Below are 19,327 nucleotides of genomic sequence, written 5' to 3'. Positions count from 1 at the left end.
GAGTCCAATTGTTTTTTGTTTTTTTCAGGATTGTTTAACTGCATGTGTATTCCAGTAAGTTTCTGAATATTGTTTTGTATGGTTTAATGCAATAAACACTGAAACAGTGTAATGCTATATTCTAGAACTTCCTTGTGTTTGTATTGCTGTTGTAACTGCAGGCTCTTTTTAAGCCATCTAATTCACTTCAAATCACTGAAATTTGTTTATTCACTAGAAAAAGGACTTCAACATTTTTCTTCAGTTCTCAAAGTTGGAGCTGCAAATCAGCAAGTGTGGGGTCTTAATAGTCCCTTCAGAAATTAAGTCACTATTAATGCTTTACCATTATAATTCCATTTCCATTTTTCAACTATGAAAAACCCATTGACATCTGTGAGTCAGAAAAAGTCAAAAAGCCTATTAAATGTGGCGTAAAAATAGAGGAGCATTTCATAAAAACAATCAAATAATGGTAGTAGTGTGATGTTCTGTGTCTGCTTCAGGACTTGGATGATTTTCTGTAATTAAAGGAACCATAAGTTTGTGTCCTACACCAAGAAAACTCTAAAGGAAAATGTATATCTGTTCCTTAGTTTAGATACTTCTAGCCATTATTTCAAAATTCCCTCTGAAAAATTTCCAAAAGACTGGTTTTATAGCTCGAGATGTTGTGGACTGACCTAAAACAGACTCATGTTCAAAAATCCTCCAACATGACTGAATTTAGCCATTTCAGCAAACAAGAGTGAGTCATAACAATGTACAAACTACTACCAGATACCCTAAATAAAATGTAAATTACACAAAATTAGGACATATTTTCATAAATGACAGAGTATTCAACATGGTACTTTTCTCTTTTTAATAAACACCAGATGTTTACCCTTGCACATAGTGCAGTAAAGTGAAAAGCAGTGATACAAATATTCACAGACGTTTGATTTTATTTGCTTCTTTCTCAGTTTACATGCAAAATTTCATATGTGCGTAGTTTTAAGTGACTTAAGTGCAAAATATGTAAAATAATGTTACATTTTTACAGTGGGTGTTGAAAATGTGTAGCCTCTTACACAGTAACAGTGTGATGTCAGGGAACAAAAACAGCCGTTGCACAATTTTTTGGACCCTTTGAAGCTACAACAAAACATAGGTCCAATATTTTTCATAAATTTGCAGCTATCATTAACAAGTCATAAAGTGGTCCGAGACAAGAGCCTGACACTATTGAATACTCCTAGTACTCAATGAAATACCATAAGGAGTTTTGCTCATATATAAAAATAACATTTACAGAAATGTAAAAGAAAACCGAACAAGATAAAAATGGTGGGAGGGAGAGGGGGGGGAGTCGCTTCAACTAAAATGGTGCCTCCAGAAGACTTTCTTCTTCTTTGTAAAAGCTACGGAGCACTGAGGTAAAATACAAACCCCTCCACTCAGAGATCTTCAACAGATGTTACAACACGACTGCCTCTTTGAACGTGTCGATCCATCTATTCAAAAAAACAAAAAAGAGAAATTACTTTTGAAATCACAGCTGTCTCAGTGTGATTTCAAACCAAGCTGCATTTATCTTTTCTGCTGCACATACCTTTGGGCTGTTTGCACATCGTCTGCCCTGAAAATGTAGTGAAGTGTGTTTTTGTGGTATAGCTTAAACTGCTGCTTCTGAGAGGAATCTACTTTTAACACGAAGCCCAACAGGGGCAGACTCTCTAAGGCTGCCACATCCTGAAGGTAGAACCAAAACAAAGGTAAATATCAGGCTGGTTCACGAGTCTCTCTGCATCAGGTGAACATGGTGAGATGTGCATACCTCACTAGCGGCGTACGTGTACAGGACTTTGTCTTTAATGACAAACCACAACCTCTTCCCCTGCTTCTTATTGTGCTTGGACCTCTGCAGATAGCCACTCATGGAGGAATTATCCGTGTTTGCGGACACCTGAGACAAAGAAAAGTGAGTTTTTAGGTCTAAATTTAAAAAAGCTCTCGTGTTGTGACGGTATAAAAAGCTATTTTAGTGTCAGTCCTCAAAGGACATGTGAGAAAGTGAATATTTGTAATTGTGTTCTGCGTTTTCTGCAGAGTGCCCTTTAAAAGTATACATGCATGTGATTTATCTCCAACTTCCAATGCATTTTGTTGAAATTTATACCAGGCAATTCAAAGTTTAGGGTTTTATTTTGGTGTATCAGAGTAAAAAAGGCCTGATACAAAATGGGGCATTTTACAGATTTTTATTTGTAGAATTTGTGTAGTTTTTCTTCTACTTTGTATTGATCACAAGAGTGTAACTTGTGGCTCTAATGTAGTTTGTTAGGCCTTCCACACAAGCCCTGAATAACCTTGGATAATACTTATATTGTAACACATAATTTTTTAAGGTATACATAAAAAAAGAAAGGCTAGCTTTAGTAGTTTTTAGTTAATATATGCATCAAATACAGATTGTTCTTTTTGGATAATTCTTGACTGAAATGGAAGGAACTGTTAAGTTCCTCTCAACATTTTCTCTCCTTTGTTGTAAAAGATTTTTTCTTTGTTCTAAAACCTAAAAAGAAAAATTTAACCAAAAAGCAAACAGCTTTTCATATATTTGTATTTATAAAGCTAAAAAGTTAACTTTTTCTTCTTTAGCTTTATAATAAAACGGACAATATGTTAGGCTCCTCAGACTATTAAGGCTGCCGAGTTCGAGTATGTCACATGACTTTCATTGCAAGACATAATGAGCATGGAGCATGAATACGTTTGCAAAGCACTGTATGAATAAAGTGTCATTCAAATCAGGACAAAGCACATCAGTTACCTCTTTCAGGGCTGCAGGTATCCTCTTATGTTTTCTGTTAAATGCAACCGTTGCCTTGCTTCCAGGCGGCAATGTTGCTGCTGAGAAAATTTCATCTGTTGAACAGAAAGTGCTTTAAACTGTGAGAACGAGTTTATGAACCTCTGGTGTCTGCTTTAGGGATATACGACACCCTGAGAGTGTAGAAGAATATGCAAGAATGGCAATGTGTTGGTATCAAACAGTGACTCTAAACATGTTCAGGCTTACTTTTATGCTGAAGAACGTCGAAGCACTGGTCACACACTCGTGCTGACTGCTTCTTTAGATATGCAAGACAGTGTTTATTGGAGGAACAAGCCTGGCAAACCACCTGAGGGGATGAAACCACAAAAACATTTCGGTCACATGTTATAAATGCTAATACATAAACTTGTTTAGTTGTTTTGTTTAAGCACTTTAATTGTCAGTTCTGAAGTTTTGGTATGTTATTAACAGCAATAGTTCCCTTACATGTAGTAGAAAGATGTCATATCACAATTATTTGACTGGTTGCACTGTGTTTTATTTTGGAGCGTTAGATGATGGTTAAGAATGCAACACAACTTAGAAGTTCATTTGTAAACATTTTTAACGTGTCACTTCCTACCATTTCACACCTACACAACCTTTTTTGTTAAGAATGTATACAAATACTTTTGCAGGGCACTGCACATTTTCTACTGGATTTATCTATAGCCCTTATCTGTCAATAAAAAAATATTTCAGAAATCACACTTGTCCTTAAAGAGTAGAAATAAAAAAAAATTTAAAAAAATCCTGCATGTATTTGTCTGCGAACCTTTCCACATGCGCGGCAGTGGTGTCTCCTCCACGTCAGGGTAAAGTCACAAGTGCAGATCATGCACATGGTGGCCCGTGTGTCCGGGATCCAAATGGGGGCTGTGGATCCCAAAGGTGGACCATCAACGCATTCGCCCAAACATTCCTGGATGAAAGCAGAAATGATGCATTGAAGTTCCCACTCACTGCTGAATCATGCACGCTAAAGTCTGAGTGTTTAAATCACAGTGACGTAGGCTTTTAGATCACAAAACAGGACAAGCGTACGCTGAAAAATATTCTTACCTCAGCTGGCTTGTTAGAAGATATAAAGCTAATTTTCTTCTTTGTGTATTCACTGATGGCCGAGGAAATAGTCTTGAGCCATTCATCTCGCTCTGCGGCCGAACTTTAAAAAGAGAAAAGGTAAAACCCTCCACATAAACCCGACAGCGTGATCTCGTATCGGCGATGGATATTACAGTGATGAGAACAAAAAGCCTTTTTCAAACTTACCTTGCGGAGAGAATAAAGGAGCGCTCCACACTTTCTATGTTCAGCTCATTCTGATAGGCCTCTTGACTGGGTTTGCTAACCTGCAATTATCAGCATTGTGAACGGCGTTGGCAGCACGAAGCTCATCAAGATCACATGAATGTGATTACATGAAGGACGTAAGAAAAAGGCGAAGCTCTCACCTTCATCCCAGCCAGAGACAGCATGTTTTTAAGCTTGAACTGGCCATGCTGAACAGGGGTGGTGTACAGCAACACATCGCTAAGCTAAAAGACAGACAGACAAAAAAAAAAGATTCAGAACTTTTATGATGTAATACAGATGTAGCATAACGGATGTAGCAGTTTCTCGTTCTCTTATGTCACCACCGGGATTTGCAGCAGAGTAACTTTGGTTTCTCTACAGACTCAAAATAAGAAGAGCGATTCTTTTTTTTTTTCCTCCTCGCTGACAGATTTATCACGTGGAATCCTATTTTAGGACAAGTTAAAGTTTTAATTACATAGATAAATTATTGTGGTGCTCCATTTAATAATGTGATCCTGAGTGAATGACTTCTGAAACCTCATGCTTAAACACTGACAATCTTCCTGTTTGGATATGATTTCGGTTTGATGAATCAAAGACTTGAGGACTTTTTTTCTGATCTTATGTAGGAAAATATGTCTACCGCTTGAGGTTGTTATAAAATTCCAATATTGAAAGATTACATCATTTAATAAAGAGTTAAATAAATAATAATGAATTAGTTACTTATCATATGGTAATCTAATTTAAAATAGCACTAATCAACAAGACAGGGAGGAGAGGAATTAAAGGGAAGATTAATTTTAGGCTGAATGTCTGCGTGGTACTTAAAAAATAAAATAGAGTCGTTCTTTGTTGTGAGCTTTGATCTGACGACAGCTTAATTCTGACACATAAGCTCCTTATATTGGACCACGTTGTTACTTAAATCACAAAATGTTCTGCTGCATTTGGGGGGTAGGGGGAAGCCTTTCTTTCTGGACTGATTGTGGAGCTGGTTGAGATAAGTAGCACATTTGTACTTGCATTACTTTTTTTTAAATCCAAAAAACAAGAAATATGAAGGAGGTAGCAGTGAACTCTACCAGGAAGAACATCCTGGGCTGCATGACCTTCCTGGACAGTTTCATCAGGACGCCTTCTTTGATGAAGATCTGGAGCATAAACACCAGTGAAGACATGTTTATTTAATTTAGCTGCTTTGGTCCAACCGTTTTCAGTCATAAAAAGTCATCTGAAGACTAAAATCGATTCTTCAGTGCCTCACCCGTCCCGGCTGGACGATCTCATGGTTGCCGTTCATACGACACTGGACCTGAACCAGCTTCTGGAAGTTATCCTGGAATGAAAGCAGCAGCGTTTACAGGCGTTTCATATTTATCCAATTAAAATTCCCCATATGCGTCTTGGTGCAGCTCTCACCCCATGTTTCATGATGTCGTTGGCATGATTGGCCACCTCTTTCACAAGAGCAAGGGCAGCTAGTTGGATTGAGAAAACATGTTTATTCGTGTTTTCAGATGAAACACGTCGATTATCACGCAGTGCCTTGCTCTATATGATCCATTCAAAGCAGTTCCCTTCACAATTTGTCAAATAAGTCATTTTTAAAAAATACAAAGCAGGATGGACAGGGTTGATAGGAAGACAGTTAAAGCTGGCCAAGAGGCGATGCTCAGAGAAAACCTTTTAGAGCCTTTTACCTTTTCTAAACTAAACAAGTTATATTGATCTAGAAGGGTCCAAACCTAAATCCAATTATGAGTTTGTCTTAGACTTAAAAATTTATATCCACTGACATTTTCCTTCCACTTCATGATTATGGACCAGCACATAGAATCCCATTAAGAAACACTGCGGTTTGTAGCTGTAATGTCATTTAATGAGGAGAAAAAAAACTGTACAATATGAACACTTTTACAAAGAACTTAATTTTACATTACGCAATAAAACACGGCTGTGAGTTTACCTTCTGTGTCTTTGTAGTCCTCAGAGTCTGCTGAGAGATTTTTTAGGTAGTCTGCAAAAGAGGAAAAAAAAATTTTGATTCAGGATCAACAGCGAAGGCGCATGAAGAAAAAACTTGAATTTGCCACTCCGTGTTTCAACTAATCGCCTTTGGAGACGTCAATTCCAGGAACGTTGTGGAAATACAATCCTGGGCTAAAGGGTCTGTAGGTGCTTATGCAACGTAATAACACAACAGTGACGCCTGGAGCATTTTTCACATTTTTGGACTTGATCCATTTGACGCACAAAACACCTCGAAAGCTTCTGTTATGTCACTAAATCTGATTTGGGTAGATCCTTAATAATAGGTGGACTGTTGAAGCTAACTTTTACGTTTTGGACACTAGAGGGCAGAATGGGGTAGAAGATGAGACCTTGAAGGCTGGTTAGACACAAACAGTTAGGTATTCCACAACAGTGATAAGATTTTAAGCAAAATGAATGCACAAAGACCTTGTGACTCAGTAGCTGATGAAGATATTTGTGTTGTACGTACCTGTGAGCAGCAGCTGGTACTGAGGGATTCTCTGAACTGGCTTCAGCAGGTAATGCTTCACAGCCAGGTTGGCACAGCGAGGGCTCGCCTTAGTAAAACGAAAAAAAAAGAGACAGTTTTCAGGGGCAAAATTACATTCTTCTACTGTGACAAACAATGTAATGCCACCAACACGGCTACACCTCCCCAAACTGGTTTGGCCAGCGGGATTACCTCAAATTCTTTAACTACAGCGCCGAAAGCAGAGTTCTTCTTAGTCTGCTCTACCAGTAGGGTCACATTCTTGTCGAACTCACGGATGTAAGTGGAGTACATCTTTAGATAGGGCCCTTTCTTCAGGAAGATATCAGCCACCTGAGAGCTCTCATCCCTGCACACGAGACAAACCGAGTCAACTCGAGCTAATGAGGTGGCTCCTGAAGTTCTGATGGTTACCATTGTCTGCATATTTCTTTACAATCTCAAAAATTAAAACAAAAAAAAATGTTTGAAGATTTTGTTTTCCTGATTAACCCGATTTAGTATTTATCTGTTTATCTACAGTGTCTGAGAACTGCTTCACATATCTGTTGGACGGAGCTGACAGATCTTAGTCACCTGTAAGCCGGTATACCAGCCCAGGACGATTGGACCGACTCCCACAATTCCTTTGCAGTTCTTGGTTTTGCTTCAGAGCAAAACCAAGAGGCATCATGGTTTCTAGTTCCTTGACGTTTGGCCATTCTACAATGCCAATCTTATTGGTATGGAGACTATACATTGTTTGCTTGCTGGTATTTTTGAGGTTGTTTTGCTCAAATACCCAATCCAAACACACCAACTCTTCAGAGTAAAAAACAACAACAAGCCCTGTTCAAGTATTTTAATGTGTTTGAACTGATCCCTGATAAGCAACATACAAGCTTCATTGTTGAAGAAACACGTGCCTATGATGATACCTGAACCACCATTCTTCAGAGAAATATGGCTTTAAATCAATGTTTGGGGGGGTCACCTGATGCAGCCCTTGTCTCAAAAAAAAAAAAATAACAGTCTCGCTTTTATCAGCTGCACAGTTTCTCTCTCGTCCAGTCAGTGTGTTAGTTTAGAAATCATAACCTCTTAATTTTTTTCAACCACGATGGTCTTTCATGCTAACAACTTGGCTTAATTTTATACAAGTCAATTATTTTCTCCACTTGCATGTTGTTTAATGCAGTGTTTTCTAACCCTGGTCCTCAAGGCACACTGCCCTGCATGTTTTAGAAATGTCCCTGCTTTAATCCACCTCATTCTGCTGATTGTAGTTCAGCAAAGACCTGCTAATTGAAATCACCTGTGCTGAAGCAAGGAAACACCCAAAACATGCAGGGCAGTGTGCCTTCAGGACCAGAGTTGGGGAATACTGGTTTAATGCCTTCATCCTCAGACAATGGCCACTAGACTTGGATTACTTATTCATCATGCAGGGATATAATTGCAATCAATAACGCCTGACTAATCTGGTTAATGACTTCGGGCTGTTATTGTCCAGCTTCACTGACCAGGTGTTGGACAGTAGGAACATCTATGTAGCAGCAACAAAACTGCTGCTGTAAAGCCTGACTTTTAGACAAATTCACAGCTTTGCGTGGGTTTGATATTGAAGGGACTCGCATTCATTTGTGCCTGTAAAAATTAATAAATATAAAATAACTTTATACCAGTTGGCAACTCTCTGCTCCAGCTCTTTAAGCAGATCCTGGTTGAGTTCATAGAGCTGAGGGAGATAGTACAGGATCTGACTGAGATGACGTTCCTCAATCACGGGCTTCCCATTCTGAGATGCCTTGTGCACGGCCTCACGGAAGTCCTGTTGGTCAGAGACACGGATAACATCACATTCAGGAAGTCACACACACACACTCATAAGACAGGATTATGCTGAATAAGGCAGTTGTAGTTCTGGTTTGAGTTACTATAGAGGTTCAGGCATTGGACGTCCTGAAAATCACTAACCCTTGCCTTAAAACTGTGACTCAGCCATACTAAAGCTTTTGATTTAAAAGAAGACCAAAGAGGAAGTCATTGGCTGCATCTCAAGCTGATTACACATTAAGAAGTCTTACATTTCCCAAAACTATGACTCAAGGCTGAAACAAGACGGCAGGAGAAGCCAGAGGTGCTACAGAGCAAATCTTTCATACGATGTGGCGTCTTTTAAGTGGTTTATAGGCCAGGTGGTAAATAAAACTGCTTTTTCGTCGAAGTGTCAGGAAAAACAACAACTCCTGTGGTGAACATTTTCTGCTGCAACAGCTGATGCAGAAAAAGTTAGGTCATATGGAAATGTTGTGGCAGCAAATTAGGGAAAGGGGATAAAAAAGGGACGAGTCTGCAGAGAGAACAGATAACAGAGTAATTAACTCTGTTAAAACTGCATGCAGCCCATAACAGGGCCAACAAACGGCTGCGTTGTTCTTTTTGGTGGATTTTGATTTTTTTTTTTTTGTTCTCCAAACTGAATATGTGACTGTTCTGCATTACTGGACATTCTTCCTCCGCAAATATCAGGGATTTAACCACTTCCTGTTCATGTGCACATGATTCAGTCCAACTATGGTCTCATTTCATGACCTTTTTTTCCCTGTAAATATCAACTACGAGGTTGCATGTACGTTGTAGAAAATAAGGATGTAAAAAATACAATAAAACAATGGGGGGAGAAGCAAGTATGTTTGAGTTTGTTTTTTTTCTGTTCCTAAAAAGTTCAGACTCAACGTGAGTCAAAATAAATTTGTATGAAATGAATGGTAAATAAGTTAAAGGTTTTTATTTAATTAGAAGTAAGAAAATTGTCCACTGTGACATTGTGAGGTTTAGGACTCGCCTCCATTTTGTCCCTTCCTGGATGTAAAACTACTCGCCTGAACCCGTGTCTATCAGTTTATATTTCTTTGTATTTCAGTATCATTGTGAATTGTCTAAAATGCTCAAATCTCATGTATAAATTAATTCAACAGTGTGTCATTTTCAAAGGAATTTACAAAACATCATATTTCAAATTATTCTGGTCCCGATTTTCATTTGGATTACTTGACTCTTATGACTGACAAACATTTTATTAGAGATGAGCTGATAACTGGCATTAACTTAAAAAAAAAAAGAAAAAAAAAGATGGTTTGATACATATTAAACTTTCCATAGTTTAGAAGCACTCAATAGTTTGGGTTTAATTTCTTTCCTGGAACATTTACTGAATGTCTCACTTCTCTCTAACACGTTTTCTAGTTACTGAACTCTGAGATAAAGGCCACAAACAAACAAACTAACAAACAGAAGAACTCTGAGCAACCTTCTGCCGGTAGATATTATATATTAGAGTTGCACATCTCCGATGACAAAAACAAACTAAAGCATGGTCAATCAGAAACATCCTGTGGCAGGAAGCTGCATTTTGTGGCTGAAAGAGTCGAGTACGAAACAGTCAAAACTACAAAAAGGCATGAAGGGCAGAGGGGCGAAATGACAGCACTCAAGACGTTCTCAAATCTTCAGACGGAGCTTCAAGACTTTGGTGTGCCGGATTCTATAAAATGGCCATTGAATTTCTGACCATATAGGTTTGTTTCCCCTTCACTTAAAGAAATCACTATAATGTGACAAATATATTTGTTACTACAATGTAAGCTCTGTCTACCAGATGGCTTAAAAAGAAAAAGAAAAAGTTATAGTTGTTCAGCTGTTCTTTTGATTGTGGGAGGAAACCAGAGTACCCAGAGAGAAACCACACATGCATCAGAGAGAATAATCAAAACTCCATGCAGAAAAACCAGAGGCTTCGTTTCAAACCCAGGACTTTCTTGCTGCAACAGCTGATACAGAAAGACAAGGGCTTCCCATGTGTAGCCCTTGTTGATAGTTAAATCAAAATATGCTTTTCATGGACCTAACAGAATCAAGGCATGGAAACCCATCAAGAAATGGATGCAATGCATGCTTTTCTTACATTGTACGCTTTGCTAAGTTGTACATTTTTGAAAAAAGCTCTTCAAGAGTCATTTTTGTGGGGAAACCCCCCCCCAAAAAACAACTTTGTCCAAGTTGTCCATTAGTTCCAAATCCAAAGTGAAGATCTTCTAGACATCCAAGCTTTGCAGTAAGACAGACCATCGCCACTGGTGCATGTCAAAGTGACCTCAGTGGCTTTCTGTTTCCAAATGTGTCTCTAAGACAAAGAGACAATTAAAAAAGGGAGCCCAAAGCCTGCGAGGGTGCAGCTGGTCACCAATACAAACAATAACAAAGACAATGACATGTGCTGAACTCAAACATACACTTTGTCCTTGGCCTAAGTGGACCCTAATGTAAATATTTAGTCAAAACATATGGTACTAGATGCAGCCAGCAGCTTTATTTAGCTTAATCTTCAAGTCACATTTTAGTTTTTTTATTGAACATTAAATCTGTCTGTGTCAATTCTTGGTGTTGCAAGTTTCATTGAACACTTTTCTTAATTAAATAAATCGTTTTCGTTTCGTTTCGTTTAAACAAAACAGGGCATGAGTTAAGACGCGAGGCATGAAGGAACAGGGCTGGGGATGTTGTCGGTCAACATATACAAAATACCTGCATTCTTTAATGTGCGTTGTCACTGGCAACAAACACCTCACAGGAAATGTTGTAGAGGAAACTCATAATCATTTGTCTGTGCCTTTGATTAAAGATTAAATTCCTCAGAGGAAAAAAGAGGTTTGTGAGTCTAAATAACGCATTTCTGCCAGATATGTTTACTGAGAGTCTGGGGAACACCGAGAGGAATGTGAAAAAAACAAAACTGAGGGCGGTTATGCTGCTCAGGGAGTGCCCCCATTTCTTTCGCTAATGAAACGCATCTGGAGACGCTGAGCTCAGGCAGCTTTGAGGCGCTCGCTCTGACAAGACTCTGCTATTGTCACAACAAAAACAAAGGTGGTTCTAGGTGGACAAAAAGGCCATTTTGGTCGGACGTGTGGTTACTTACAACATGGAGCAGCTTCAGGACGTCAACAAACCTGCGAGAAACAGGAACGGAGAAAAAGCAAATGAGGCTACAGTCAGCGAGTGAGGAGCTCATTGTTTTAAAACTAAACATGTATTGGAAATAACCCAGGCAAGTATTTCCCTGTAAAGACTGAGCTAAATGAAATGGTGTCTGTTGGTTCAAAATTATACATCACATGCATATTTATGAAGTGAAACAGCCTCAAAATTGAAATAAAATTATCTTCTATTGATATTATTTGAAATTTTTGTTAAGTATCTGCATTTTGTTTCCATTTAGTCATTTCTATTTAAAATATACTAATCCAGAGGAAGACGTATATCTCAAAACTAAACTAAAAATGAAACCAAAGCTATTAACTAAGGTTGATACAAACTCTGCAAGTTCCATACCAATGCTTTAATTGCCTTTTCAAACTTTGTCCCATTACGGTCACTAATGATGATGCATTTTACTTGCATAGATAGGCCAAGTAGGACAAACTTGTTAACTCGAAGGTAAAATTAAAGAGGTTTTCAAATCTGTCAACAAGTAAACATCTTAAAAGTGTGGCTTGCATATGCACTAAAGCAGGTTGTCTCTTGCCATGTGTCCCAGCTTTGCACATTTAGAGACTGAAGGTGTGGAGCTTTCTGCATTACGAAAAAGCTCAGCTCAGTCAGAACAGATGGAAAATGTCTGTCAACATCAATTTTCAAGTTTTGCCGCAGATTCTTGGCAAAACCTGTTATGTGGAGTGTTCAATTTTCAGCCCCACATAGAGCTTACATGTGGGCAAAACAACTCTGAACTAATGAGAGCATAATCTGGCCTTTGTCTTTCTACACAAGTCCGCTAGATTCTCATCTACCTTCACTGCTCCATCTGGGTTTTCTCTCATTGAGCTCAATTTCTCAGGATGAATTTCATCTGGGCCAATCAGACCTGAATGAAATTCAGAAGGAGTCGTTGTGAAAGATGTCAATTTTCTGCTCCATTTTAGATTTGCAGCCTGTTTATGGTTGTAGTTTGTTAATGTCAGCAAAGGAAGTGAACAAAGCCATTCAGCCATGCTCTTTTCCAACAAACGTTTTCTTCTTGACAGTATTTCATGAAGGCCAGGTTTATAGAGTGCACAGCTAATTGTTGTCCTGTCCACATTTTTCCCACCTGAACTCTGTCTCCTGCTCCAGAGTTACCATGGAGTTATTGTCTGTCAGCTGCTCTGATTTCTGGTTTCCTTGCTTGACCTGCCAGTTTAGGTAGACATCCATGCCTTTACTCCTTTGTCATTGTGATCCTGTTTGTTCACTAATGTACTCTAATAAACCTTTAAGGCCTTCACAAAGCAGCTGGATACCAATTAGGTGACCCATGAAAGAGAATTGGTTGCACCATATTTTAATTTGGATGGAATGAGAGTAAAGTATGCTCACTACAAATGCAATCTAAAAAAAAAGCTAACTTGGAAGTCATGTATTATTATGCATTGATAGTTGACACTCTGCACCTATCAATGCTACTTTGCATTAGTCTGCGACAAAATATAAGCTTGTGGTTGTAATGTGACAAAACATTAAAGAGTCCAAAGGAGTTGAATGCTTTTCCAAGGCACATAACCTAGACAGCAGTGAGAGAGATTAAAATCATTTAACTCACACACTCTCGGAGGTCATGATCTCAGTAGCGATGTGTTGTATCTTACTTTTCTTCTGTTCACTCTGCACCTGTAAAAGATGCAGAACCAGACTTTCACTCAGCACATTAACATTTCTGCGTTACAGACAGTGAGCACATTCAAGCAGATCTTCCATTTCAGTGCTGAAGTGAACAATGAGAAGAAGAAAGGAAGGACAAATGCTGTGAGCTGATTCTCGATGCACAAACCTACCGACGTCAGAAACTCACCGTACTCTGCGATGGATGCTCAGTGTCGTCTTTGCCTGAATTGACACTGCTATCATCTTCATCCTCCTCATCGGAGGTGTTGACTGCGATGTCATCGTCGGAGAAAGTGTCACTAATAAACGCCGCCTCCTCATCAGCAGAGTTTCTGTTCAGATTGCAAACGTGAAAATGTTAATACAGAATTAGCAAACTCTGTATATAACACACAAACATATTTTGAAATGCGGTTAGCAAACAGGAAAGCAAGCTGGCTTAAAATAGTGACTAAGCGAGATAAGAGGGAGTTTAAATTTGCAACGCTTGCTTAAGTACATTCTCTGATGACTCGTCCCCTTCAAAGAAAGCTTATTCTATTATATATATATATCATGCTCAAACTGAAAGGAAGTTTTACAAACAAAAACCAAGAACAAAGTTAGCATGCAAGAAAAAAACCCCTCTGAAATACAAATCATCACTTCTGTCACCAGTCCAGCTGCTTGTATATAATCAGTGAGTGTTAATTTGGATTGACTCTGCCAAACCCAACAGGTGTCTTGAAAACATGAACCAGGTATAAATTACAAACCATGACAGAGATCAGTAAGCTTGCAGCTTACGGTGCTCAAAAAGATTACAGTGGAAAAAAAATTGCTTTCAAGATGTTTCTAAAATTCCACAATTCCCTCAGGGAGCGCTGCAGCTGAAACAACGGCACCACCCTTAAAACAACTGCACAGAAACACTACAGCATTTAGGTCATCATAGCTGTCGCTCTTACCTATGAACCGTTCTTTGAGATCTGCTCAAAGTGCTTTTATCACGTATCTGTAGCTCAGTTTGAACTACAAAGACGAGGGAGGCATGTTTGGCCGTCCAAAGCAGAAACCCGACAGGCTTTTACCGTCTTCATTCTTCCTATTTGTGTGCACACATGTATTCATAGCAATACTAGTGCAATGTGTAGACAAACAGTACAAAAACACAGAGATACTGTTGTCCTCTGAAGCTATAACCATATTAAATTTGACATTTTCTGCCTATTAAAGGACATAGTCCTCAACAATCCCTGTGGAATACCTCAAGAGTCCTTTCCTCATCTTGTAATTTTTCTATACGATTCCTTGAGGATCATTGTTTTTTAATAATTCAGTTCGATCCACATTTCTTCAACAATAGCTGTGCTTACCAAAAAAACATTTGAGATACACAAATATAAGTTCCCATTTTACAGCCAAGGTTTCTTGCACAGTTATGGAGTTGGACATTTATATTTTAATTATATCTAGTTTAGATTACTGCAGCTCTTTGTACATTTGCTCTTGATTGGTCATCATTAATGTTTTTGTAAGCCGTATGAAAGAGTCAGATTCTGTCAGTAACCAAGTATTTTGTAGGTGAACTAACAGTGACATCATGCAGCACACATTGATGAAGAGAACTGAAGCTAAGTTTACCTGTGGTATTCTGCTGGTGTCTGATCCTGTTCTGAGTTTTTCCCAAGAGAGAAATATGGGTCCTGTGTCTCATAAATCCCCTCATCGTCATAAGGAGATCTCGGCCAGCCTTCTGTTTGGAAACCTGGAGGAGAGCGAGCGTGTCCCACATTTACATTCTCATATTGTGAAACATCGTCATATAGAGGAATGGTCTCGTAGATGGGAGACTCCTTGGGTTCAGGGTAAAGCTCATCTCCATCAACACTCTGTTCAACGTCGGTTTGTGAGTGATGGAAATTGTTATCAGTGCCAACAAATACTGGGAAGTTCTGCTGTACATAACGATCCCTGTGAGGTTCTGGTATGGAATCATTCGCCGTGGATTCATTAGTCCGGTCTGGTTTTGCCGGCGTCTTTGGTGACGTCTTCTTGACGAGCTGCAGTTCTAGCATTTTCTTGAAGGAATTTCCCCTCTGTGCTTCAGAGCGATTGCGGTCAGCAGAAGAAAAGGATTTGGCTTTCTTTTTGGCGGTGCTGCTACGAGAAGGCTTATTGTTTCCAGCCGTTGCATGATTTTTGCTGGGTTTCTCGTCAGGAGTTAAAGGCAGTTCCCGTCTCATCAATTCCTTCGATACTCCATCTGGTACAGTACTGGCTTGCCTTGCCTCAAAGTCTTCTAACTTATTCACACCTTTACCCTCGAATATTTCCTTCTTCTGAATCAGTCCCAATGAGCTGTTGTTTCTACGATGCTTCCTTGCCATTTTGTTTTCCATCCTTTTATCCTCTGCTGCCAAAATGGTGGTTGGAAGATCTTTGAGTTCAGGTTGTTTAAGCAATGTGTGAAAAGGTAAATGGTTACTTTCTTCCTGATCATCCACAACTTTCTTCTGCATCTCGTCAACCTCACCATCAACACATAACTCCATCTCATGGATGCCGCTGCCCCTACTTGAATCGTCAACGCGCATGTCATTAGACGGAGTCTGCACAGAAGGGGAAGGTGTGTTCAAATGGTTAGACAGCAAAGGCTTTTTCCTGGAAGGAGGGACTGGAGGTGGACAGGCTCGCCTTGCAGACAGAAACACTGGCGGCCTGTTTTCATTGCCGGGTTCGCTGACGGATAAGGATGAGCATCCTTTTCCGTCTGTTGATACCTCTACCTCTTTGACACTTGCTTCCCTCTTTTCCTGGACAGCAGTTTCATCCCTGTCCTTCTCCACCTTTTCCTGATGGGCAGGGACACCTCTCCTGGGTTTCCGTGGAACAGGGACGGGGTGAGGCTTCCTAAGGACTGGTGGGGGACGTTTGGGTTGTAACGCACTGGTTTGCTCTTTGCGAAGACCACAAGCCTGTTGTCTTGTTCCACGCACATCTGGACGTATTGCACTGGTCTCTATAACTTCACTTGATGATCTGGGAGATGGCCCAACACCATTTTCAGTACTGAGACTGTAAGAGTCAGAGTTGTGGTTTTGGGTCCTGTTGACTTTATCGTGATTAATGATGTGACCATTGCTTGATAAGTTGTTCATCACTTGGGACTTGGTATAGTTTGTTTTCCCTCGGTTGTTATCCTGAGACCCACGAGGTATAGGAACAGTCTTTTGATTTTCTTCTGTCTTGCCTACCTGTGATGATTCAAAGTCTTTTCCGCCCTGCTCAAGTTTCTTGTTCTTGACACATGCGCAGTTTTTTTGGTTGCAAAGGCAAATGGGAATAACATAATCCCAGTCCAGCTTCTTACTATGTGAAATTCCATTGTGAGAGTTAAGAGTAGTGACTCTTTGATGGGTTTCTAAAGCAGGTTTTTGATGCACGCTCTTCCAAATTGGGGGCTTGGATTCTGTAGGAGAGAGAAGTTTAGCCAGGCAGGGCTTGGGGGGAAGCGCTGGTCTAACCTTTCTTGGAGGGCCAGGGGACAGAGGCGAGAGGCCATCTCTTCTGGGGACTAGAGGAAACAAGACTGGCCTCTGCTTGGGAATGAACTTTGGCTTGGGGGCTACAGGTGGCCTTTCCATGCCTGGGGACATAAAAGTAGACAGGAAGCTTAAATGACAACACCAATCTCAAAACTGGAAATAAGTATGCAAATAATTTAAGAGAAAGATATTGCAGATATGTGGTTAAATCAATGTTCAACTCATAGCTAAAAGTGTTAGAAGAGTAAAGCCAATGTCTTTAGTTTTATTTTGGACATAAAAAAAAGTACAAGAACAATATTTCAGCTTTTATTTTTAAGTATTTCTATCTGTATCTGATGCACAACTCTGAATATAGCGTTATTTGTAATGGAATACCAAATTTGTAGGTGAGGAACAATATTTGAACATGTGACAGGCAGGTGTTGCCAAGATGTTTCACATTATGCCAATTGCTCAAATAAGAAGAAGCGATAAATGTCTTTTCTCAGTTGCGGTTTGCCTGTGGAGACTTTTTAGCTGAAGATGTAACAGCATAAGAATAAGCGAGCAGTCTGTAGGTGGAAAAAAAAAACATCAAGAAAACTGAGTCAGTGCATTGACATTACCAGTGAACCAATTGAAATGCTCTGAAGAACAAAGAAACCACGGGTTTACTAAGTCAGAGATAACAGCAAGGAAAAAATAATAATTAGAACAACTTTTAGAGGCAGCAGCAACCTCCGTATGGGAGGAGCGAAGGTGCCATAATGTGTTGTACTGTTCCAAGAGGAGTTATTTACATACAGTACAGCCCTTCTGGCATGTTCTGGGTCTTTTCTCTGAGAAAAGCCTCCAAAGAACAGGGCAGAGGAAACACCCCATCAGTTGCAAACATTCCCCATCGTCCGATGATGTAGCTCAAAGTTAAGGAGGGGCATTTCCTCACCTGAAAATGTTATATGTTGGTGTTCTGTTACAAATAATGTCTTCTTAGCTGTGTATCAGATCCAAATATAAGTACCAGATAATATCAGTCAAAATGTTGCGCTGTCAAACCCTTGTTTGGCAAAATAAATAAATATTGGCCTCACTGCTCATTCTGTAAATCTACTAATCCCAATTACTAAAGAACTTAATATACAACCACCTTAAGGGGCTCCAGTGAAAGGAGTTTAAATATCACATGGTTTTCTTTAGCCACCCCACTCCACAACACAGTAATCCCACTAATGACTCATGTCAACAGACAAAGGAGGAGGAGTGGAAATGGAGGAAAGCTGAAGAGGAAGGGGTGCAGGGAGTGTCAAAACAAGCTTGCACATCTGGCTGAACTAGTGTCCCAGAATCATCTGTGGCAGAAAAACATTCTGCCATGTTGACAGAAAGGGATGTAGCTCTCACAGACTTCCTTGTTTACAATGGCACATTGGGAACACCTGAATTAGAATAAATCATTCAGGAATTAAAAAGAAAAAAAAAACTACATGTGTGTATTTAAATAAAGAAAGAAACGCGGTCATTTGCTGTTGATAGTTTAATTCTAACAGTCTGGTAAATTAGAGAGATAATTACACTTCAGAAGATCGTTCAACGGGATTGTTTTTTAAATCTTAATTTGCATGTCCTCGCGACCCCCACAAGGATAAGCGTGTAAAATAACAGGTAGCTAATTTCCAACTATAGTTAAGAAAACACAAGATTCCAAAAGAGGCGGGGAAACCACTAAAACTTGTACTCTAATTTCTCAGCTGTATAATATTGATACAATTAAGCTGAGCAGTTAATCTTTTCGGGTTGTACTGGCTCAGTTGAACCAGCTGTCACAATCAAAGCGTTACCAAAAAAAAAAAAAGAAGTCAGTCACTTACCTGAGTTCAACTTCTCCTCATTCACTTCGCCTTTAAAATGAAAACTGGAGCCCAAAACAAATCCTTCATGTCCGGAGACGCTTCGCGGTCGGCTCAGCGGAGGTTATCCGAGTCAAACGGTGACATTTCTATCTGTCTCTGGATCGAACAGGACTCGTAATATTTCGACTCGGTAGAATGGACCCGCTCCTGTCACCTGAGACGCGTTAGTGAACTTCCTTTTTGTTTCCCTCCACCACTAGGGGGCGACAGAGGGCACATAATTCAGCAACAACCAAAACAAAAAGTGACTTTGGAGTGAAACTGAGCTCCTATGAATAAGAGGCGTAAAGAAATCAAGAAAGTAAAAGAAATTAATTGTATATAAGTAAAATAAATATATATATATATATATATATATATATATATATATATATATATATATATATATATATATATATATATATATACTGCTCAAAAAAATAAAGGGAACACTTAAAAAACACAATATAACTCCAAGTAAATCAAACTTCTGTGAAATCAAACTGTCCACTTAGGAAGCAACACTGATTGACAACGGGGACCCTCGTCATATATATATATATATAAAACGTAACGTTATTTT

At 39.3% G+C, this 19,327-nt stretch overlaps 1 protein-coding gene across 1 annotated transcript; it reads right to left on the bottom strand.

Moving 5' to 3' along the window:
• Positions 1–908: 908 nt before the first annotated feature.
• Positions 909–18,978, bottom strand: LOC103466338 (FYVE, RhoGEF and PH domain-containing protein 6-like). Its single transcript, XM_008411846.3, has 21 exons — positions 18,724–18,978; positions 14,970–16,974; positions 13,534–13,678; positions 13,285–13,352; positions 11,626–11,656; positions 8,327–8,475; positions 6,858–7,014; positions 6,645–6,732; positions 6,108–6,158; positions 5,561–5,619; positions 5,406–5,477; positions 5,224–5,292; positions 4,294–4,377; positions 4,112–4,191; positions 3,902–4,004; positions 3,615–3,761; positions 3,044–3,146; positions 2,795–2,889; positions 1,799–1,927; positions 1,574–1,713; positions 909–1,475 (listed from the first exon to the last, which is right to left on the bottom strand). Exons 2-21 carry the CDS (start codon positions 16,970–16,972, stop codon positions 1,439–1,441), a joined length of 3,810 nt encoding a protein of 1,269 aa, XP_008410068.2. The 5' UTR covers positions 16,973–16,974; positions 18,724–18,978; the 3' UTR covers positions 909–1,438.
• Between the last annotated feature and the right edge of the window lie 349 nt (positions 18,979–19,327).

Source organism: Poecilia reticulata, chromosome 6 (genome assembly GCF_904066995.2).
Source record: "Poecilia reticulata chromosome 6, P_reticulata-male-v2, whole genome shotgun sequence".
Lineage (NCBI taxonomy): Eukaryota > Metazoa > Chordata > Actinopteri > Cyprinodontiformes > Poeciliidae > Poecilia > Poecilia reticulata.
This window is presented reverse-complemented; position numbering and strand designations above follow the sequence as displayed.

What these genes read in the sequence shown, in the direction of transcription:
- LOC103466338 (XM_008411846.3), bottom strand. Translation starts at nt 16,972, where the DNA reads ATGGAAAGGCCACCTGTAGCCCCCAAGCCAAAGTTCATTCCCAAGCAG. An exon ending in GGACTACAAAGACACAGAAG is followed by an intron (nt 5,620 to 6,107) that starts GTAAACTCACAG and finishes CAATCCAACTAG; the next exon opens with CTGCCCTTGCTCTTGTGAAA. An exon ending in TGTCTCTGGCTGGGATGAAG is followed by an intron (nt 4,192 to 4,293) that starts GTGAGAGCTTCG and finishes TGATAATTGCAG; the next exon opens with GTTAGCAAACCCAGTCAAGA.